We start from the raw sequence: 24,221 nt of genomic DNA on the forward strand, positions 1-24,221 counted from the left end.
GAAGTCCCGTGTCCCCTAGTGGGGTAAGGGGCAGATGCATTATTCATACATCTGTTTCACTGATCGATTTTCTTTAGGGACAAGTAGGTGATCAGCCTTCTGTGTCCTGCCAGACCGAGACATTTTTTTTTCTTCGTCTCCACTGGGAATCGAACCCAGGACCCCTCGGTTCTACGCTCACGCGTCAACCACTGTACCAAGGAGGCGGTCAATAGGTATATGCTCTATAAATATTGAGCATAAAATATTTTGTAAAAACTTACTTTAAACTTATTATACCTAATACGCCGTATATTATACGCAATTAATCATCGATGAAACTTTATTGACAATAGTTAATTGAATACAGCGGAATCCTTTCTATTCTGACCTAAATATATAAACAATTAAGTTTCGCAACCAAACATGCGCGGGCGCAGGAAAATATAAATTTTTGATTTCACTGTACCCTGTCAATAGAGATCGTGACTAAAATCTATTACACGGAAAAGCAATGACTACTATGATCTTTTCGCTTCAATAAAATAATATTTTTTTATCAATGTCGGATGTCAACTGATAAGGCAATGGATATTCAGGTTAGTTGACAAGTATTTGATAACTGTGTCATGCTCTCAGTGTAATTGAGTTCTGCTTTATACTTGAATTTCAATCAGTTGAGCTCCGACACTCGTGGGGGCCGGACGTGTCGCGTATTGCGTTAGGTTGATACCATGATCGAGTTTTAAGTTAATGTAAAAACATTTTACTATTACGTTTGCATAGCGAGTACAAGGAAAAGAACCATCGATTATAATGAAACGATTGCAGTGTTTAATTTAATTATACTTATTATAGTGTGTGTAAATAAAAAATGGTGAGAGAATAGTGTGCAAAATGCGTCGTTCCAAACTGAATATCAATCCGGATCTGGGTGATCTGGAGGAGATGTTAGCGCATGTGCAGACGCAAATCGAACAAGAGATCGATCTAGAGAAAGAGAGCAAGATGCCGTCTTTAACCAGCGTGCAAGAGTCGCCAAAGATGAAACGGGCTTCCTCTTTCAATCAGGAAAACATGGAATACAGACGACCTCCTCGCCCTGTTAACAGAGTTAACAGTGAAGCGAATCAAGCGGTAGAATACAGAAATGGGGACTACGGTACAGTGCAGAATGGGTTTAAAGGGTCCCAGTCGAGTCTGCGCTCGAACGACGAAGGGTCACAGGTGTCCTTTCAGTCGTTTCGTTCGGAGCCCGTGCAAAGGCACTCGGTGTTAAGCTTGCCGGATAAAAGGGACGCAGCGTCGCTAAATGGAAGATGTAAAACGGCGACGCTTCCGCGTGGGTACGGTTCCAGTAAGGAGAAGAATTGGGAGGAATATTGGTCACAGTGAGTAGCTTTTATAATAAGATATTATCAGGTTGAATGGAGATGAAAGAACCAACTATGTCATCAAGCTTTAGGGCCCCTAAAGCTTGATGACATAGTTGGTTCTTTCAAATCATTCATATTTAATAATAGTGACCCCTAAATTAGGGGTCACTATGAAGTCTTAAAATAGTACTATTTATATATATTATTAGTGGGAAAGTGATGGCGCTAGACGACCTATATAGCTCTCTCATTTTTGCACACTGGAATAAATACTGCTTTAAGAAATGGTAATTCTACGTGAGTATATATTATTGCTTTTATTAAACGCTTTTCTGGCTAGCTGGCCACAACTATGTAATAAAAATTTTAATGATCAATTTAATTTTAAATTGTACTTTTATCATGATGGAACTTTACAATTATACTTAGATTGAGTTGAAAAGAATAAATACAAGCAATATTGTCTGATGATTGAGTTCAGTAGTAGTAATCTCAGCGAGTGTGGGCTTGCCAGATTTCTCCTGTTATATTCTGTAGTAGTTTTTTAAACCGCATAATCATTTAATATAATATGTGGGAGGGTTGTAGGTTGATGTTAGAGTAAATGTATTGCGAAGTTGTGGTATGTTGTAGATTCTAGTATTCCGTATATGGTCAAGATTGGCCAGTTAGATCTTACGATAAGCATTTTTTGACTATTTACAGTTTGGGCCTGTGGTGTATCTTTGGTAAGGCATGCTTGTAAGTCAGGAATGGAGTTACATCAGTTTGTAAAAGATTTATAATGTCATTTTATAAGCATTATATTGTAGTTATTTTACTTGATCGAAGGTTTTGGGAATTATCTTCCTGTTTACAAATTAATATTATTATTTATTAAGTAATGTAACTCGTAGTCTGCATAGTATTTATGCTTTACCTTATAAGTTATAGTTAGTGGTTTAACCGGAAGACCCTATAAGAAAGCATATTATTTTATTAAGTAATTATAGAAAGAGTGTGTGTGTCGAGCACACGTGTGAGAAGTGAAACTTCTTTGACAAGATTTAAAAATACCAAAATCGTTGCCTTACTCCATCACGTGAGGGTATTGCCAAGACGAAACCTTTTAATTTTATTCTCAACGCGCCTAAGGAAGTTTCTCTTAAAAAAATCTGGTCTATTTTGTTTCTTATGTGTTCAAAATATTCACGTGATTGTTATCGAATGTGTTGTATAATATTAGTTCAAGTTTACAAAAATTATCTCCGTGGGATAACTAGATTCCATATCCACCATCCATCAAAATGATAACATATTGTACCTGTGTTTAAACACGCTCGTTTTAGACAGAATGGATGTGAGAACATCTTGTAGGATAGTGTGAATGTAAAAAGGCCAATAATCTAACGTATACTAATATTATAAAGCTGAAGAGTTTGTTTGTTTGAACGTGTTAATCTCGGGAACTACTGGTCCGATTTGAAAAATTTCGGTGTTAGATAGCCCATTTATCGAGGAAGGCTATAAATTATATATCATCTCGTTAAGACCAACAGGAGCGGAGCCACGCGGGTGAAACCGCGGAGCGCCGCTAGTTGATATATAAATGTCAAGTTTGTGAAGTTGGATGGAAGTTTGTTACACTTACGTGAAATAATGTGTGCTATGCCCCGTGGTTTTACCCGCATTGCTCAGCTCCTATTTGTGTTATTGTGCTGATATATTATAGCGAAGAACCTTCCTCGATAAATGGACTATCTAACAGTGAAATAATAAAAAAAAGATTTGGATGAAATTCTATTTTAGACTGATTACGATGTGGATTGGCATTTTCTAGGTATAAATATAAAATTCTACTTTAATATTAGAGTTTTGATAAAGAAGTATGTTTATTTGTTTTGACATGACCTAGTAACGTCTTAAAATATTTAACTAAAGAGTAGCTAAATAATAATAATAAGATAACAATATACAGTGTGTACTAAATCCCACGTGCATAATAAGTGGGGTTTTTACCTCATTCAACCGATTGAAGTCAAATACCATGATGTTTTATAGCAGTATTATTTCCAGTGTGGGAAAGTGATAGCGCTAGACGACTTATACTATAGCGCTGTCACTTTTCCACCCTGGTAATAATACTGCTTTAAGACATTTACAATTTTACATTTAAATATTAAGTTTTTACATTGTAATTAAGTCGAAAATGATAATTAATACCTTTAGGGCTGAAAATTCGAAGTATTCGTGTCGCAGAATTTATTTATTTGTCCATTCGAATACTTGGAATTGTTAAAGAGGTCAGTGTGTTTGTGTGACCATAAATTTTAGTTGATGATCGAGATTGCAGTTTAATTAATCACCTTTTCTTGTAATGAGAAAGTGATCTTAAAACGACATTATATTTAATTATTATAAATTTTACATTAGTTTGTTTATCGTCACATTCACGTCTTCATGTCCGAACTGCGGAATTCATTTTGATGAATTTTGTTAGATAAATGTATTTACAGATTGATCGTTACTAACATTAGTATAGGCGAATTGATAATTTCCTCCATTTTTAAGTCAGTTCAAAATATATTCATTTTGAGAAATGAAGATAAACGGATTTAAAACTTATATATAACCTGACTTTTCTTACGCTGTTAAACGAGCTTGAAACAATAATACTGCAACAAATAAAGCGTGTTTTAAATCCGTTAAAATCCAACCTAAAATCAAACACAAAAACAGAAAGTCTTCAGTTTAGACATGGCCCATTCGACTGACCACTAGAGTAGGTATATTTTTATGTCGTAATACAATTCGGAACCCATTATTATAACGGTATTTAAACAATGGTAGGTAGGCGAAAACAATCGCTTTTGTAGAAACACAATCGGTATCGGAAGATGAAAGTTATCTCAGGTAGCCTGGTTTCGTAATAGTAATAGTTTGGTTAATTGAGATGGTGTTTTTAAAGCGTTAGAGAAGGTTGGATAGTTACCTAAATGTAAAGGATAAGTGATAATAATATTATAAAGCAGAAGAGTTTGCTTGTTTGTTTGAACGCGCTAATCTCGGGAACTACTGGTCCTATTTGAAAAATTCATTCGGTGTTAGATAGCCCATTTATCGAGGAAGGCTATAGGATATAATATATCATCTCGCTAAGTCCAACAGGAGCAGAGCACTGCGGGTAAAACCGCGGAGCACAACTAGTGACTACATCAACTTTAAATTTTGCACACTTAATAATACCATACTTATATGGTTCAAGGGAATGAAAAGAGTATCAAAAATAAATTATAAATCTTCGTGTTTTTGGACAGGAAGTTTTGCGCCTTCTATGAGATGTCTCGAGGATATTTATAGCTTTTAAAACTACCAATGAAGGTATAAGAGCTAGATTTATTGACAATATTTTAGCTGATATTTTCATTTTTTATCAGTTCATTTTCTTCAGTTCTCGATTTACACACATACGTTTTGGTATGATTTTTTTGTTATTTTTATATACGTTTTGTTTACTGCAGATACATGAGCGTACACAATATGCCTAGCACATCCTGCACTAGAAACTCGGAATATTTTCCCTGCGTCAATTTCACTTTCGGGTCAACAATGCTCGACATGTGTGTGTGAATAAAAATGTTAATATTCTGGTTTGTTTTATATTGCAGTCGCTTTTTATTGTGCACTTGTGATTGTGATATGATAGAGGTAATTTATAATTGACTAGCAACATGCACCGACTTCGCTCAGCTTGAATAAGAGTATTAAAATAATTATGTCAATGCTGGTGTAGCTTTCTGTAAGTGAAAGAATTTCATGATCGTTTTAGTACTTCCCAAGATTTCCTCCTACAAACATAGAATTAGAACCTTTATCTTTATTTTATTAGCATAAATGATTATGGCGTAGTGCGTGGTGACTGGACTATCGTTCCAGTTATTATAGGTTCTATCTAGACTTTGTTTTTATTGCGTATAGAATATGGGGTTTGCAGATCCATTGCACGTTTAATATTCAGCTGTATTTATTAATTTAAAATCTTTCAATTTTCACCATGTTCGCATTGTCTTTTCATAAACAACTAGCAAACCGGGCGAACTCCGTTTCGCCACCAGAGACACCTTTTCTTTGCTATAAACCTCACGGAGCCCGAGACCTTTCCAACGAATGCAAAACCGTGGAAATCGGTTCGTGCATTCTGGAGCTATAGCGCGGTCTGGAAGGAAAACCCGACTTATTTTTATATAGTAGACTAGCTAAAAAACCCGGCTTCGCCCGGGAGTTGATATGAGATGACGTGGTAGAGTCGAAATAAAAAAATAAACTATGACGTAAAAAGTAAAAAAAAATTTATTGAAAACGTTTTCTCATTATTTACAATACTTGTTTATAAACAACATTTTTCATTTTATTGTCCGGAGTATATATACATAAATTTTTCGGATTTCCTACTCTTGAAGCAAGCTACATATAGCTGACCGTGAGAGAAGCAGGATTCTTTGAGGTTAATGCCACAATATTTTAAAGTTTGTCCTTGCGCTTTGTTAATTGTAAAACTAAAGGTTAATTTTATTGAAAACTACAGTCTTTTAAATTGAAATGGCAATTCCGAAGAGATCAGTGGTATTCTAGGTATAAATACTGTCTGTCCTTTGGTCTTTCCAGAAATAAGTTCAGCTTCAATGATATTATTCGATAGCTGTTTTACGATCATTCTAGTTCCATTACATAATTTTGGGGAGTTGAGATTTCTGAGTAGTATGATTGGAGTTCCAATTTTCAGACGAAGGCAGTGTAATGGCATTCCTGGTACTTGTAAAGAGTTTAGAAATTCAGTGAGGAAGTTGACACTTTCTTCAATAGATACCATCGTGTCGATCGATTTATATATTTTCTCTTCATCAGGTATTTTCTTCAGAATATTAAAATTGATATCGTCAACAATATTATTTTTAGTGGCCAAAATTGCTCTTTGAAATAACCACTCTGCATTAGTATAGTTCTGAATAATATTTGGATAAATTTTGTCGATTAGTTCGTCTTCAGTAGTGGCTATATTACAGAAATCACTGTTAAGTTCAATGAGGCCGGTCGTTTGGTCAGTAGGATATGTACCTTCGCCGATTTGTAAAAGTATTTTAGCAAATTGTGCTGTTGTTTCATCTCTTGATAATTCAACTCTCATGTTTTTTGTTAATTGCAGTATTTGGACTTGTAGCCAGAGATGTGATTTTTTCAAGCATGCATTGATATCGTCTTCTGATGTTGTCTTGGGAATAACTGGAAGTGTTTGTCGAAAATCTCCTGAGAGTATGAGTAGAGCTCCTCCCATTATTTCAGAGTTTTTTCGCAATTCTTGTAATGTTCTGTCCATGGCTTCTATAAATTTTTTATGGGCCATGGTGCATTCATCCCAGATGAAAATTTTAGCTTGGTTTAGAATTTACCACGTCCAGATTTTCCTGAAATTTTACATACCGGGAATTGTTGTTCGGCTATATTCAATGGTAGTTGTAAGGCAGAATGGGCAGATCGTCCTCCTTCCATAAGTGTGGCTGCAATGCCAGATGATGCTAGTGCCAGTGCGATGAGTTTTTTAGCACGTATTTCCGCCAGTATTAGATTTATGAGAAACGTTTTACCGGTGCCTCCTGGTGCGTCCAAGTAAATAATTCCACCAATATCGTTATTTATCCGGCTCATTATAACGTCGTAAACTTTTTTTTTATTGTCATTGAGAGTTGTGAGCATTGTATTCAAGTAGTTGATTGATGTTGTAACTTTTTTCCTTCATAATTTCGTAGTTTAGCACACTAAAAGCATTTCTTTGTGGTGCTGGCATTCCAAGTTCTACTTAGGCTTGATTATTTATTGCTAAACATTTATCTTCTAAGCGAATGAGTGTTTCATTGAAGATCTCGTCATTGAATTCTATAGTGAGTTCAGGATTAGCTTGTCGGACTTGGTACAATATATCATCACTCATACTCCTTTTGAAAGAGTCCCATAGCTGTTTTGGGTTTGATGGGTTACATGTTGTTAATATTATAGGGAAATTTCACGAAAAAAACCCACAAATAACTTATTTCTATTTCGTTTCAAAATCGAGAGTTAATTAAACACACTATTAAAAATACTCACACGTGATACTTCTAAATAAAGGCTCACAGATAACTTCTCTTATTTTCGTTTTGAAATCGCTCGTTTCGCTGTTCAAATTAAACTAACTCTGGTGAGCGACACCGGGCTCTTATATATTCAGAGAGCTAGGCTCTAGAATATTCGAGAAAATTTGAAAATATTTTCTCTCTCACACCTTCTAGAGTATTCTGGTCACTATCGTCCGCCATAATAAAAGGTTCTATAGCGGTAGCATTTGTACTAAAAGCGCGAAATTTTAAAACCTAAATTTTTTAAGGTTTTGAGAAATAATTTGGATAACTAAAATTATGTCGCTTTAACTCCAAAATATAAGTTAGCTAATGACGTACAAATACACAAAATTTAATAACTTTATTATAGCATCAAATTAAATTTAAGACTTTATTGAAATTTGCTCGCAACGCTTTTGGAAATGCAACCCAAACAATCGTTGTCCTGAATGAAGTTCAAATATTCGATAACAGATGGCGCCACTATGTAGGGTTGGAAAGTTCCTTATATCTTTAGAAACACGCCCTTAGATTAAAACGGGAACTTTCTAGCTTCTGTAGCGGTAGCGTATGTAGTAAAGGCGCGAAATTTAAAAACCTAAATTTTTTAATATTTTGAGAATTAATTTGGATAACTAAAATTATGTCGCTTTAACTCCAAAATATACGTTAAATAATGACGTATAAATACACAAAATTTAAATTTAAGATTTTATTGAAATTGGAATTTTAAATTTCGCGCCACTACTACACATGCTGCAATGGCTCACAACTATGGAGACAAATAGACATAGTGTGTACACTATGTCTATTGGAGTGTAATATAGTCTCCGAAGTTCAAATATTCGATAACAGATGGCGCCACTGCACTTAATTTCCAAGTTGAAGGGTCGGAAAGTCCCTTATATCTTTAAAAACATGCCCTTTAGATTAAAACGGGAACTTTCTTGTTCGAGGGGGGATAAAGGGCTATCACACCACATAAGTCCCTTTATCGTGTCGGGACTCCTTTTTAAGTTTTATCGGCACGCACATTTTATCGACTTAGTTATATTATATATATAGATTATGTGTTAAATTAAATAGAATGCTTTAATAAATGAGCCACCATAGTTCATGCTGCATACCTATATCACAGTATTACAATAATATTTCCTACAGTAATGAAACGCCTTTGATGTCGCGCGATGCCGCCGCCAGCGTAGGTACTTACGCTGCCACACGAAAATATGCTAGGGTTGCAACTAATGGGAAATAAAACAATTGTGATAACAATATTAATATTATGATGAAATTATTTACTCATATGTACATTCAAAATAATTGCGATTATTAAATCTGATGTAATTATTTGTTCATTCATAAATATATATGTAATTACATATATTGCACTGCTAAATATTTACGTGACACTTTATTTTTGGATGTTCTTAATTGTCTATTACAAAATTTAACTAAGTAATTAAATCATCCCAATGCGAATGCTTAAGTAAAGCATTCGCATTGGGATGTATACAATCTGATAAGACAAGAATGAGAACAACATAATATACATAGATTTGATTAAAATTCTATAGATACAAATACAATCTATCTAAAATATCTTAATAACTTCTGGGATTACGATGTAGATTTACATCCATACACAAAATAGTTTTTGCGCGCCATTAGAGAACATGTAAGTATAATAAAATTATTACACAAAAAATACGAATGCGTCGTCCTTTCGTGCTAGTTAATGCAAACTAAGCGTGATTGCATTAAGCGGCCCGCGTCGCCCGACCCCCCGCCAGTTCCCCTCCGTTTCTCTGTGCAAGTACATTCGTTGCCATACTGTAGGAAATATTGTAATACTGTGCCTATATTATGGTGCCAGAATTTGCTCCATTTTCTGTGTAAGTCGGTGAACTTTTTTGTTAATAAGCTGTGTTATTATTTATATTTCGGCTATTGTTTACGTTACCAAACATCTGGTGGCCATGTTTCGTTTGCGGATAAGATTCTGGACTTGACGCGATGAATAATGTGCGTGAAATATTTTGCAGTTGGATTTTTAGGTGGTTTTGGTTTACAGGACACTGGACAGTTGATAGTTACAGGATGTAGGGAATGTTAATTGGACTTGTATGCGTTAGTATGAATGAGAGTAAAATTAAGTTATTTTAGATTTAAGAAGAAGAATTAAGTTAGATGGTATTCGTATAATAATTTTATCTTATTCAATATCAGTGTGTTTCCCTCTAAGTATATTTTAATTATGTTTATTATATAATATGTAATTGGTGTGTATATCTGTTTATTTTATTTATGTATATGTATATTTATATATTGTGTATGTATATGTATAGTATATGTGATATTGTATATGGACATGTATTATTTATGATAGATATATATTATTATTTTTTTTTTGTTTTCTTGCTATTAATTATACTTTTTCTGTTCTCGTCCCGCCAATTAGTGATCATTTTGCTTGTTTACCTTTTACCGTGGTTGCCTGGAAGAGATCACTATTAAGTGATAAGGCCGCCAAAATAGTTGTACTCTGTTCTATGTGTATTGTGTAAGTAGTTCTAAGGCTTCTGTACAACTATTAAAGAGTTAAATAAATAAATAAGTTTTAAATAAATACCTATAAATAAATAACGTGTATTTCTTATCCTTTCCATAGATTTATACATTATAGGTTTATTGACAAAAAAAAAAGTATAAGTGGCACCCGTTTTAGGCTCATCGATAACACTGTATTTTAAATTTTTGTTTAACATTTTCTAATGGAAATCATATTTCATGAATTTTTAAGCTGTATTCGGGTGAGAACATTTGATCCAGATTTGACTAGTTGTTTTTGAGCTATCTTTAATAACGCTTACTTTACCTTCATCAGCTGTTTATTCGTACCTTTTTAGTGAATTATTATTTTTACCATATTATATTCATTCATATTTTCATACAAGTTAACATAATCCGATTTCGCTACACAACCACGTCGCGTCGTGGGCGTACCGTCCCGCGTGGGCAAACTTACGCAACACGTTGGGCAATGTTGGGCGACTGTTGCGCAACCGTCTGCGACTGCGTGCCCTTTGAGTGGTTTTTGCATAATGTTGTTGGGTGTAGCTGGTTTTTGAGACGTTTTAATTTTGTTGGATTGTGTGCGGGAAAGTAACAAGATAAAGATTTTTATATTAAAAACTAACGGTCCGCCCCGGCTTCGCCCGTGGTACATATGAAAAATAGATGTTGGCCGATTCTCAGACTTACCCGATATGCACAGAAAATTTCATGAGAATCGGTCCACCCGTTTCGGAGGAGTATGCAGACTAACATTGTGACACGAGAAGATATTTGATAGTTTAATCGTTTTTAATATTTAACTGTAAACTAAGTCTGTTTTATACGTAAGAAAATAGATACTGTATATTGAATTTGTATATGCTCTTTAAACTAGGTCAATATTATTAGTATTCATAATTCAGCGATAATTATGGATCTCTTTCTATGTTCTATCGTCTATCCCCACACTACCTAATCTTTACTTGATGATCTATGTATTGGTGGTGTAAATTATTATATTAGGTATACTATAACGCATAGAATGTATAGAATTGTGTATTATCAACTTAAAATAAATTTAATATCTTTCGTCATTATAGCGAAACACTAAAATAATATAAATTTACTAGCGGTCCGCCCCGGCTTCGCCCGTGGTACCTACATGTTTAAACTATCCTATCTCTCAAGTTGGATCGAACTGCACATGGTGTGCGAATTTTATTATAATCGGTTAAGTGGTTTAGGAGTCCATTGAGGACAAACATTGTGACACGAGATTTATATATACATACTAGCGGTCCGCCCCGGCTTCGCCCGTGGTACATATGAAAAATAGATGTTGGCCGATTCTCAGACTTACCCGATATGCACAGAAAATTTCATGAGAATCGGTCCACCCATTTCGGAGGAGTATGCAGACTAACATTGTGACACGAGAATTTTATATATAAGATATTTGATAGTTTAATCGTTTTTAATATTTAACTGTAAACTAAGTCTGTTTTATACGTAAGAAAATAGATACATATTGAATTTGTATATGCTCTTTAAACTAGGTCAATATTATTAGTATTCATAATTCAGCCACAGTATTACAATATTATTTCCTACAGTAAGGAATCGCCTTTGATGTCGCGCGATGCCGCCGCCAGCGTAGGTACTTACGCTGCCACACGAAAATACGCTAGGGTTGCAACAAATGGGAAATAAAACAATTGTGATTATTAATATTATGATGAAATCTTTATTCATATGTACATTCAAAATAATTGCGATTATTAAATCTGATGTAATTATTTGTTCATAAATATATAATTACAGATATTGCACTGCTAAATATTATTTACGTGGACACTTTATTTTTGGATGTTCTTAATTGTATATTATAACATTTAACTAAGTAATGCATTCGCATTGGGATGTACAATCTCAAGAAAATAATGAGGACAACATATACATAGCTTTGATTTTAATTCAACAGATACAATTAATACAATCTTTCTGAAATATTGTTTCCTTCTGGGATTTCAATGTAGATTTACATCCGTAAACCGAACAGTTTGTGCGCGCCATAATAGAATATGTAAGTACCTATGTATAATAAAATTATTACACAAAAAATACGACTGCGTCATCCTTTCGCGCTAGGTAAAGCAAACTAAGCGTGTTTGCTTTACGCGGCCCGCGTCGCCCGACCCCCGCCAGTTCCCCTCCGTTTCTCTGCACAAGTACATTCGTCGCACTACTGTAGGAAATAATGGTAATACTGTGATTCAGCGATAATTATGGATCTCTTTCTATGTTCTGTCGTCTATCCCCACACTACCTAATCTTTACTTGATGATCTATGTATTGGTGGTGTAAATTATTATATTAGGTATACTATAACGCATAGAATGTATAGAATTGTGTATTATCCACTTAAAATAAATTTAATATCTTTCGTCATTATAGCGAAACACTAAAATAATATAAATTTACTAGCGGTCCGCCCCGGCTTCGCCCGTGGTACCTACATGTTTAAACTATCCTATCTCTCAAGTTGGATCGAACTGCACATGGTGTGCGAATTTTATTATAATCGGTTAAGTGGTTTAGGAGTCCATTGAGGACAAACATTGTGACACGAGATTTATATATACATACTAGCGGTCCGCCCCGGCTTCGCCCGTGGTACATATGAAAAATAGATGTTGGCCGATTCTCAGACTTACCCGATATGCACAAAAAATTTCATGAGAATCGGTCCACCCGTTTCGGAGGAGTATGCAGACTAACATTGTGACACGAGAATTTTATATATAAGATTAAGATTTGCGGTCACTGAATCGTAGATAATTCACCAACCCAATGACTTAATCCAGAAGCAACCGACGAACTTAATTCCAACTTTCCCATCACGTTGAAAGCAAAACTTTCATTGGTTCACCGCTACTGTGGTCTGCTTCTTACTTGTAGGTACAGTTTGTTTTGGTAAAGTATATGTAGGTATTTGTTTATATAAAACTAGCGGTCCGCCCCGGCTTCGCCCGTGGTACATATTTCGCAATAAAAGGTAGCCTATGTTCTTTCTCAGGGTCTAAAGATTATCTGTGCCAAATTTTATCAAAATCGGTCCAGTAGTTTATGCGTGAAAACCATACATATATACATACAAACAAACTGTGTTACACTACATTTAATTAGATCTGTGTAGGTAATCAGGTAGGTATGGTAATTACGATATTCTAAAAATACAAAACGCTTTTTTATTAAAAAATAATTTACACAGTCTAGCCCATTTCAATGCTCCATATAAATCTATTTCTGAACTTAAAATCAACTTAATTATACCTTTTATCGTGTGAAAAGTGGTATTTTTACTCAATCAACAAAATATGTAGATAGCAATCTACGTCAATATATTTAAACCAAATATTTATGTTGATTGGAATAATAATTTGATTTAGGGCCGATTTTTCAATCCATAGTTAAAAAACTTATCCGCCCAATAAAGTATTACACGATAATATTAAAATGTCACCCGTAAACTGTCAAATACGGCCAAAGAATACATTTTTGAAATGGTAGTTTAGTACGTTATTCGACAAATAAGTATTAACCAAGGATTGAAAAATCAGCCCAGCCCTTAAATCAATTATACGTTTCTTTTCATCTATCTATTTCACGTCATAAATACATATAGGTAGCGTCAAAATATCTATGACAACAACATGATTCTATGATTCTAATTACACCATCCCCTTTGTTCACAGCGAGCAATCAATAAGCAGCGCGCGCGCATCGGTAATGGTGTACGACGATGCGCTCAAGCGGTGGATCCCCTCGGGCTCCAGCTCGGGCCTGTCCAAAGTGCACATCTACCATCACACGCAGCACAACACGTTCCGAGTTGTTGGCAGAAAACTAAATGACCACGAGGTTAGTAACCAAGTAATGTATAACTCAGTCAGATGGTCAGTGGATTCTCTTGGGCTCAAGTTCGGGCTTGTCCAAAGTGCACATCTACCATCACACGCAGCACAACACGTTTCGAGTTGTTGGCAGGAAACTAAATGACCATGAGGTTAGTAACTAACCTATCTTGAGGTTGGTATTTTAGTAGCCAAGTTCTGTGTAAGTCAGTCAGATGGTCAGATGGTCCAAAGTGCTCATCTACCATCACACGCAGCACAACACGTCCCGAGTGGTGGGCAGCAAACTGAACGATCATGAGGTTAGTAGCCAAGTTTGTAAAAATGATACGTAAATACATTTTAAAGGATACAGGTTATCATCTTCAGCAGCATCAGGTAGCAAATCAAATGTCTTATTGCAATAGCTTAATTCTCCTAGGGTATTCCGTCATTTTCAATAGCTTAATTACCAAATGGTGTTAACCTCGAAAAGAATGAACCAAGTGGCCAATCTATATTGCTTATTATAGTAGCAAATTGAATATTAAGATCTCAATTTCAAGACTACATATATATCTAAATTCACCATAATTACTACTTACTACGTGGTCCATCATAAATATGCCTAGATATCAATTACCAAATGGTATACTTCAATCAAGCGAAAACGTTATTAAATTTAAACCTCCCCATTCCAGGTGGTAATAAACTGCGGTATAGTCAGAGGGCTCAAGTACAACCAGGCGACGGCCACGTTTCACCAATGGAGGGACGCGCGGCACGTGTACGGGCTGAACTTCTCGTGTCGCGAGGACGCGGACAGCTTCGCGAGGGCCATGATGCATACGTTGGAGGTGAGGGTTTAGTTTTGATCGCCTCCTTGGTACAGTGGTTAAAGCTCGGAGCGAAGATCCGAGGGGTTCTGGGTTCGATTCGTGGTGCAGGCGAAGAAACAAAATTTCTTGGTCTGGCAGGATACTACTTGTCCATAAGGAAAATCGATCAGTGAAACAGATGTATGCATAACAGCTTCTGCCCCTTACCCCACTAGGGTACTCGGGACTTCACTTTTTTTATCCAAAGTTTAGATGGTGGATATTGTGTTGGTAATCTGATGGTAAAGTTTTGCCGCTGTGTTGCTAAAGGTAATTTCCGGATAACATCTATCCGGTAATGAAAGGATGCTCAGGAGTAAAAATTTGTAATGTCGTGCCTTCTTTTCTTAATAGGTTAGGTGTTTAATACATAAACAGGTTGATTTTTCTTATCACCTTTCTGAGTCTGACAAAGACTTTAAATTGCAAGCATTTTCCACGATATCTCGCCAAAATAATTGCCTTGGTAATTTATTTAGCCCAAAGCTTGGCTTCAACGTGCTTTTATATGGCAGTGTCTTACTCTAACTTGTACTGCTAAAATTTTTATTAAAAACGTCTACAAATCTAGTCTTCTTTCTGATGTAAGTCATACAATTAAGAACTTGAACCTGGATCCAAATTAAAGCACCAAGGGTACAACTAAAAGTGCATAAATAAATTGACTTCGATAATTTCGCATAATTAGCTACTATAGACAGTAACAACGACGTGCACGAATTAACTACGTGACTGAAATCACGCGTGTTTCCTTTACAATTGACTCACGGTTGGGGTATCAGGAAATGGACAGTAATAGTGGGAAAAAGGTGCTTTGATTGCTAAGTTTCTCTTCTAGGATAGGTTGGAATATTTGTTGGAGAGAGCCACAGTGTATAGGAAAATTTAATAGCTCAAGCAAATGTTTCATCTGAGGAATAAATAGTATAAACACCATATACAAAGAAATAAATAAAAAGCAAGAGGTAGAAATGCTGCTAGCATATTTTTAAATCTTAGGTAAAATATTGGCCGAGATCCTTACAGTAGTTACAAAGATAGGAATATCTAGTATATGAGAGGATTTATAGAAATAAAAGATATGAATCATCTTGACTGATAAAATTTTCCATCTACAAATTCGCACTAAAATCTTTGATTTAGATAATTTTCATACTAGTCATTCATTTCCGTTTATGTATAAATGCCTCGTTCAATCATGCAATATATCAATTTTTTCCAAGATTTTTTAAAGATTTTAGACCTAGTGAAACATTATGATATCTACTAAGATACTTGTCTGTTTGTGGCCATAACACTACTTTACCTTAGTTATTTTTCTATCGTCTATCGTCATCGTTATCAAATGTCTTTTACCATTAACATTTTTAGGCATTTTTTCATAGCCTCAATCCGTACAAAGTCTCGTCAACCAGCTAGTCAGTTAATGATTTTAGTGGCCACTAGCTGTTCCCCGCGGTTTCACCCGCATTGCTCCGCTCCTGTTGGTCTTAGCGTGATGATATATATAGCCTATAGCCTTCCTCGGTAAATGGGCTATCTAACACCGAAAGAATTTTTCAAATCGGACCAGTAGTTCCCGAGATTAGCGCGTTCAAACAAACAAACAAACTCTTCAGCTTTATAATATTAGTATAGATTATTCATACTAAAATCCACCTAAAAAACTTACAGGTTCTAGCGAACAAGGCGAGCAATAACACCGCCCCCCCGCCCGTGCAGCCGAACCCCCCCGTGCCGTACAACGGGCATAACGCACACTATGACGAAGATATGGGGTACAGGTGAGGTTTTATATTATTTAGTGTCTAAGATTGAAAAAAAGAGCCTATGCGTCTCTCAAAGGCCGGCAAAACAATCGCAAGGTTACCTGACGTTGTAATTGCTCATGGGCGGCGGTGATCACCTTACATCGGTGCACCGCCCGCTCCTTTGCCGTTTGTAGTATTAAAAAAAGATATGATAATAATACTTAAATTCTGAAAAGTTGTTAGAAAGCAAAACGCAGAAGCCAATTTGTTGACCAAATTAAAACGCACACTGTATTACATAGATTATTTAATTATTTTATTAAAGTAAACTATTTTATTTTTGTAAAAACAAGCTATGAAAGTTCATTCAATAAATATTTCATTTCATTTCGATTTTTTTTGTGAATTGTTAGATTAATATTTCTGTTTTACTTAAAGTAAAACAGAATGATTAAAAAACAAAAACAGAATACTACACGCACGCACACTTTTTCGTCATATAATAAATACGCAAAAATATCCAACACATTTTACAACACATTTTCAGAACGATGACGCGCGAAGACGCAGCGATGCTACAACAGCCACAATACCACGCGCCACACCACCAAATACCGCATCAGTTACCGCACCAAGCGATACCGACGCAACACCAAGCGATACCGACGCAACACCAAGCGTTGCCAACGCAACATCAAGCGTTGCCAACGCAGCATCAACAAATACCGACGCAGCATCAACAAATAGCGACGCAACATCAACAAATAGCGACGCAACATCAACAAATAGCGACGCAACATCAACAAATAGCAACGCAACACCAAGCGTTGCCGACGCAACACCAACAAATAGCGCAACAGTTGCCCAGTCAGCACGCGGTGCAAACTCCGCAGCATCATGCGGCGCAGAGTCAATATCACGCGCCGCATCATCATCATAATGTGAGTTTCCGTCTCTCTTTCTATAATAATAATAATAATTTATATTACAGATAATAACAAAAAACTCTTTATTAGCAGATAGGCAATATTACAATTAACAATGTATGTACTTACAATCTACTTAACCTAACAGGATATGTTTTTATTTGATGTTAACCTACCGAAAGCAGTGTTTTGATTTTCCCATGTGATTTCTTTTTTTAATTTATTTAACTATTAAAAAAATTGGTTATTTATACAAATTATACATCATGGTTCTGTTTTTTTTTTCAAAATTGAAACATAAAATATAAGGCTTAAATCGTGTTTCATAAAAGATGTGATCTCATAAAAGTAGCGATGGTTACACTATTTCCAATTCAATAATTATTATTCATGATTTTAGATTCATTAGTTTTTTGTCCGTTTCGATTACGAAAATAACTGTTGAAAATTTTGCAAACTACTTAAAGAAAAAGTATTTGCGGGCAGTTAATATGCTAATATATAAAAAAAAAGACGGGTTGCACTCCGGCAGTGCCGGCAGAAGTGAAAACTTGATTATTAACGTTGAGCATGTTTGATATTTTGGAATGGTATCCGTCTTACGCTTTTTCGATCAGGTCACGTGTCCTGACGCGAGTTTAAGATTTTATACCCATTACAGAAAAAGTGCTCAACGCCGCTAAAGAAGTTTTCACTTCAAAAATGGTATAATTAAATATGTTATTATTGAAATATAAAATTCCAGACGGTTCAAACAACGGTACAAACGGCCCCCACGCCGCCGCCGCACGGCGTGCACACGCTGCCGCACGCGCCCGCACCGCACTCGCACCACCGCACTAATAGGTGCGTACATACATATATACATACATACACGCAACGAGTAGAAACGTAAACACACACTCAAAATTATATATTCTGATGTTATTTTTTTATAAAACAGACACACACAGGGAGATTTAACTATTTAATTATTTATTAACCTTTCTTATTACGATATTATATAATTCACCAAAACACGGAATTCACACCTTCCTGACATGCCATTTAAAATATAACTCACTAGCGGTCCGCCCCGGCTTCGCCCGTGGTACATATTTCAAACTCAAAACTCAAACAAACTCAAACATTTATTTATTCAATTAGACTTCTTCTAGAAGCACTTTTGAAACGTCATTAGGTACATATTTTTAGCATTTACCACCGATTCGGAAAGCAGTATCTACGGAGAAGAATCGGCAAGAAACTCCATAGTTGCTCTTTTTAATCATATCAGTTTTACAATTTTACAAATTACATATGTAACATCATAATAATAATTATATTAACATAATATGCCAAAGAACTGTCCTGTGGTTTTTACGCGACAACCCTCCATGGGTTTTTATCGTCCATATATTCCTTAATACTGTAATAGGCTCTCTGAACTAGTACATTTTTTATATAAGTTTTAAATTTAGAACAACTAAACTCTTTAATATTATGAGGAATTCTGTTGTAAAAGCGTATACCTTGACCCATAAATGAATTTTTAACTTTAGCTAGCCGGAAAAATGGCATTTCAATTTTATTTCTGTTTCTTGTGTCATAACAATGTCTATCTCCGACTTTTGTGTGTAAGTAAGCGTTATTGTGTACATATAAAATATTATTAAATATATACTGCGACGGTACAGTAAGGATACCAGTATTCTTAAAGAGATCTCTTAGTGAGTCTCGAGCACGCAAATTATATATAGAGCGTATGGCTCTTTTCTGTAATATAAATATAGTTTCTATATCTGCAGCCCTGCCCCATAGCAGAATTCCATAGGACATTATGCTATGAAAGTAGCTAAAGTAAACCAATCTAGCCGTTTCTTCATCGGTGAGATGCCTTATTCTTCTAACTGCATATGCAGCTGAGCTGAGCTTAGTAGCGGTGGTGGTAACATGGGCCCCCCATTGAAGCTTCTCATCTAATGTCAAACCAAGAAAAACAGTCGATTCCACAGGGTATAATACCTCCCCGTTTAAAATAATATTCCTTTTCACCTTTTTTACATTTGGGAGGATAAATTCTACACAATTTGTTTTTTTTGTATTTAATAGTAAATTATTAGTATTAAACCAATTGGATATGCGTAAAAGAGCAGAGTTTACTTCGTCAACATTTGTGTCATGTCTATCCACATTAAAAATTAATGAGGTGTCATCTGCAAACAGTACTATTTCACACATATCCTCCAAATAATAAGGTAGGTCATTAATATACACTAAGAACAAAAACGGTCCTAAGATAGATCCCTGCGGAACACCTATGTTAATCGGCGCACCGCGAGATTTCTCTCCATTAACGACAACGGTTTGTACCCTATTCTGAAGATATGAAGCTATGAGATCCTGAGCTAAACCTTTGATACCATAAAAATTTAGTTTCCGTAATAGAGTGGAATGTTCTACACAGTCAAAAGCCTTAGAAAGGTCACAGAATATCCCCAAAGCATTCTTTGAATTTTCCCATGCTTTGTATATATGTGACAAAAGAGCTACTCCGGCATCAGTGGTAGAGCGCCCCTTTGTGAAACCATACTGTTTGGCGTGCAGTAAACCATTTGATGCAAAATGACTACTTAATTGGTTTAAAATTAGTTTCTCGAAGACTTTGCTCAAAGTTGGTAATATGGAAATTGGCCTATAGTTATTACTGTCTTCTTGGTCACCACTTTTAAATAAAGGAATAACTTTGCTAAATTTTAGTAAATCAGGGAATATACCACAGTCACAACACTGATTAAATATAAACGCCAGTTGATTGGCAATGTTTTCTATGATATTATTTACTAAATTTACAGACATACCCCAGAGATCACATGTTTTTTTTAAATTTAATGTTTTAAAAGTTTTAACAATTTCATCAGCAGTCACGTGTCGCAATTCAAATAATTTGTTACACTCAGCAACATGATCCCTCAATAAAGACTCTGCAAGCGCTGAAGACGAATTTAAATTCTTAGTTATACTAGCAGGGATATTACTAAAGAAATCTTCAAAAGCAAGCGCAACATCAGCACTTTTGTCAATGATTTCGCAATAAAAGGTAACCTATGTTCTTTCTCAGGGTCTAAAGATTATCTTTGCCAAATTTCATCAAAATCGGTCCAGTAGTTTATGCGTGAAAACCATACATACATACAAACCTTTCCTCTTTATAATATTAGTATAGATTTAACTCAAAGTATCTATCTGTAAGTACCTTGTTTTGTAATCTTAATTGGCTCATAATTCTGTATTAATTTATTAAGATATTATGTTAATTACTGTAATGCTATATGATTACGAATAAATAAAACAAAATATGTATTATTTACTCCTAAATTACCATTATATAAATAATATGTTTTCTGCGTTGTGCCCCCAGTGCCCCAATGCCCCCGAACATGTCCCTGTCTGCGAGCGTGGTTGCCCCACCGCCCGTGCCCCCGCATCAGAATCTGCCCGCACCCGCTAATGTGAGTATTGTTTATTTTATAATTAACTAGCGGTCCGCCCCGGCTTCGCCCGTGGTACATATTTCGAAATAAAAGGTAGCCTATGTTCTTTCTCAGGGTCTAAAGATTATCTGTGCAAAATTTCATCAAAATCGGTCCAGTAGTTTATGCGTGAAAACCACACATACATACAAACCTTTCCTCTTTATAATATTAGTATAGATTGTTTAACTAAATAAAACATTTTTTAATGAATAGTAACAAAAATAATTTGGTGGTGTAAGCATCACTAATATGGAATTTGCATGTCTATTTTTTTCATTGATTTTTAAAACATTTTTACCAGCTACAGAAAATTAAAAGTACAAAGTGTATTTAAGAATGCAAATGCTACAATCCCATCTTCATAATCTTATTATAAAGATGGGATTATATCTTATTCCATTTAAATAACAGATCCATAATGTTATGTACAAATTTTGAAATGTCATAATTATTCAATAAATACCATTTATTTCGACAATTTATAAGCACGTTGAATATTTCAGGGCCCCATTGCCCCACCGACCCCATCAGCGGCCCCACAACCGCCGCCCATGGTAAGTTTCTTTTTCATTTAATCATAAATTTGAATGTAAAATGTGGTAAAAAAAATTATGCATAGATTGCAGTTGTATTTTTCAGTTGTATATCGACTTATAAACATTAAAAAAATAATTGCGTGGATAAATTTTTAAAGAATAGACGACGCGGTTGGCGCAGTGGTAAAGTAACTGCCTACTGAGCCGACGGTCCCGGGTTCGATCCCCGGTCAGGGCAAATATTTGCGTGATGAACTCGATTATTTGTTCTTTGGTCTGGGTGTTATTATCTATATATTATGTATTTATTAAATATTATATTAATCGTCGTCTAGTACCCACAACACAAGCCTTAATTGAGCTTACTGTGGGACTAGGTCGATTTGTGTAATAATGTCCTATAATATTTATTTATTTATTTATTCTATCACGAGGTGCCCTCCCTCGTCCTCCTCGTCTTTTTGCACGATCAAAAATGTCTAGAAAATTCTCATTTATCAATATGCATACAAATGTATGTTGTCAGACAAAATATGAAATGATTGCGTTATTAGTTAAATAAATTTACTTTGATTGAATGATTTCTGTGACCACATTGTCAGTTTAAACTTTAAAGATACTGTTTATTTGGAAGAAATGGCGTATAGCCATGAAACAATCAATCATACACAAAAAACTTGTTGACTTTTCTTCCTGTGTACATAAAGTATACATAATACTTCCCGTGTACAATAAAGTATACATAATACTTCCTGTGTACAATAAAGTGTACATCTTAATATATATAAATCTCGTGTCACAATGTTTGTCCTCAATGGACTCCTAAACCACTTAACCGATTATAATAAAATTCGCACACCATGTGCAGTTCGATCCAACTTGAGATATAGGATAGTTTAAACATGTATATAACCACCGGCGAAGCCGGGGTGGACCGCCAGTAAGTCATAAAATATAAACATACTATTATGTGTAATTACAGCAAGGCGCCCCACCCCCACCGCCCCAACAACCCTCCACCACCACGGCTCCCCCTCCCCCTCCTCCCCCGCCGGGGGCCACAGCCTCTCCCCCTCCCCCTCCCCCGCCCCCCCAGCCGCCCGCGGAGCCCCCAGCGATCGCGGGGCTCGCGGCTCAGCTGCAGCAGGCGAGACTGAAGAGACAGGCGAAGGTATGTACATACATACACACAAACACATAGATGTAGACGCTATAAGCACACTTACATAGCTATAAAGACACTATAGACACTCTTAAACATGCTATACACAATATACATAATAATAAACACGCTCTACACACTATACATAGTAATAAACACGCTATTCATACCTATACACAGCTATACATACGCTATACATATCTACACGCAACCTATACAGTGATATAAATACACTATACCCAAAGACACTCATGAAAACACAGCGTACAGACAACAAAATCGTCCTACACAGAGATAGACACACGAAACACATGGATATATTGTCACACAAACAGACTGGGTGCTTATCTACACTAATATTATAAAGAGGAAAACTTTGTTTGTTTGTTTGATGGTAATGAATAATAATAAACGCTCATAAACTACTGGACCGATTTTGATGAAATTTGGCACAGACAATCTTTAGACCCTGAGAAAGAACCTAGGCGAAATATGTACCACGGGCGAAGCCGGGTCGGACCGCTTGTATACAATAATTATGACAACTTTTTCTACACAATCATGACTTACACAAAATAGTACAACACATTTATACGCCATATCTCCCATTACAGCAAGCGATAAACGCCGAAGCGGCATCTCCCCCGGGCGGAACCGAGTCCGCCGGGTCCGGGTCCGGGTCCGGCGGCGCCGGCTCCGGGTCCGGTCGCGCCAGCCTGCACTGCATGATGCACGAGATGCAGCGCACGCTCGCTAGACGACGGGCGCATCTCGATAGAGCCGAGGTATAGTATATAGATGTGTGCTAGGATTCCGGATCCCGATGTATTATATCGGGATCCTGAACCGGATCCGGAATCATATTATGTGTGTGTATGTGTGTCTACTTATACTAAGTAGTGTGTAATATAATTTATACTAATAACAATTTATAGTCATACAAATTACAGTACAAGAAACTCGGGAAACTGATCGTAGTGTGTAATATGTATCAACGTGCTGGATGTAATGTTGCTACTAGAGCCATCTATGTTAATGTGATTATGTATTACTAGCTTTTCCCCGTGGTTATACCTGCATTGCTCCGCTCCTGTTGGTTTTAGCGTGATGATATATAGCCTTCCTCGATAAATGGGCTATCGAACACCGAAATAATTTTTCAAATCGGACCAGTGGTTCTTGAGATAAGCGCGTTCATACAAACAAACTCTTCAGCTTAATAATTTTTATTAAGTCATTATTGATGCGAGTGCAATGCTAATGTGTGGATACACACTTGTTCATTTGCGTGTAAAAATCTAATTATGTAGATGTGTTCCCATCATAATTACAAGTCTACATATAATATAAAAAAATTGGTTGTTTGTAAAGTAGGTTTACGATCGAGATGTTTACGTGATAACACAATGCAGTGGCAGCGCTCGAGATGAGACGGGAGATCGGTCCGTCTCTCTCTCGTTATACCTGCGATCGCGCTCGTGAGGTTTTGGTGTGACACAAGTTTCTGAACATGTCACC

At 35.9% G+C, this 24,221-nt stretch overlaps 1 protein-coding gene across 1 annotated transcript in view; it reads left to right on the top strand.

The window, feature by feature from the left end:
* The first annotated feature begins 741 nt into the window (after positions 1–741).
* ena (ENAH actin regulator enabled) overlaps positions 742–24,221 on the top strand; it is a 31,007-nt gene continuing 7,527 nt past the window's right edge. Inside the window, exons 1-10 of the mRNA XM_090117118.1 lie at positions 742–1,370; positions 13,798–13,963; positions 14,637–14,792; positions 16,488–16,597; positions 17,112–17,505; positions 18,236–18,336; positions 20,891–20,981; positions 21,509–21,559; positions 22,524–22,712; positions 23,318–23,488. Coding sequence (XP_089973244.1) covers positions 877–1,370; positions 13,798–13,963; positions 14,637–14,792; positions 16,488–16,597; positions 17,112–17,505; positions 18,236–18,336; positions 20,891–20,981; positions 21,509–21,559; positions 22,524–22,712; positions 23,318–23,488 — 1,923 coding nt within the window. The 5' untranslated portion in view covers positions 742–876. The remainder of the gene's footprint in view (positions 1,371–13,797; positions 13,964–14,636; positions 14,793–16,487; positions 16,598–17,111; positions 17,506–18,235; positions 18,337–20,890; positions 20,982–21,508; positions 21,560–22,523; positions 22,713–23,317; positions 23,489–24,221) is intronic.

The sequence above is a fragment of the Colias eurytheme genome, chromosome 27 (genome assembly GCF_061535395.1).
Source record: "Colias eurytheme isolate Ceu_HAF_F1 chromosome 27, ilColEury1 Martin Lab GWU primary, whole genome shotgun sequence".
Taxonomy (NCBI): domain Eukaryota; kingdom Metazoa; phylum Arthropoda; class Insecta; order Lepidoptera; family Pieridae; genus Colias; species Colias eurytheme.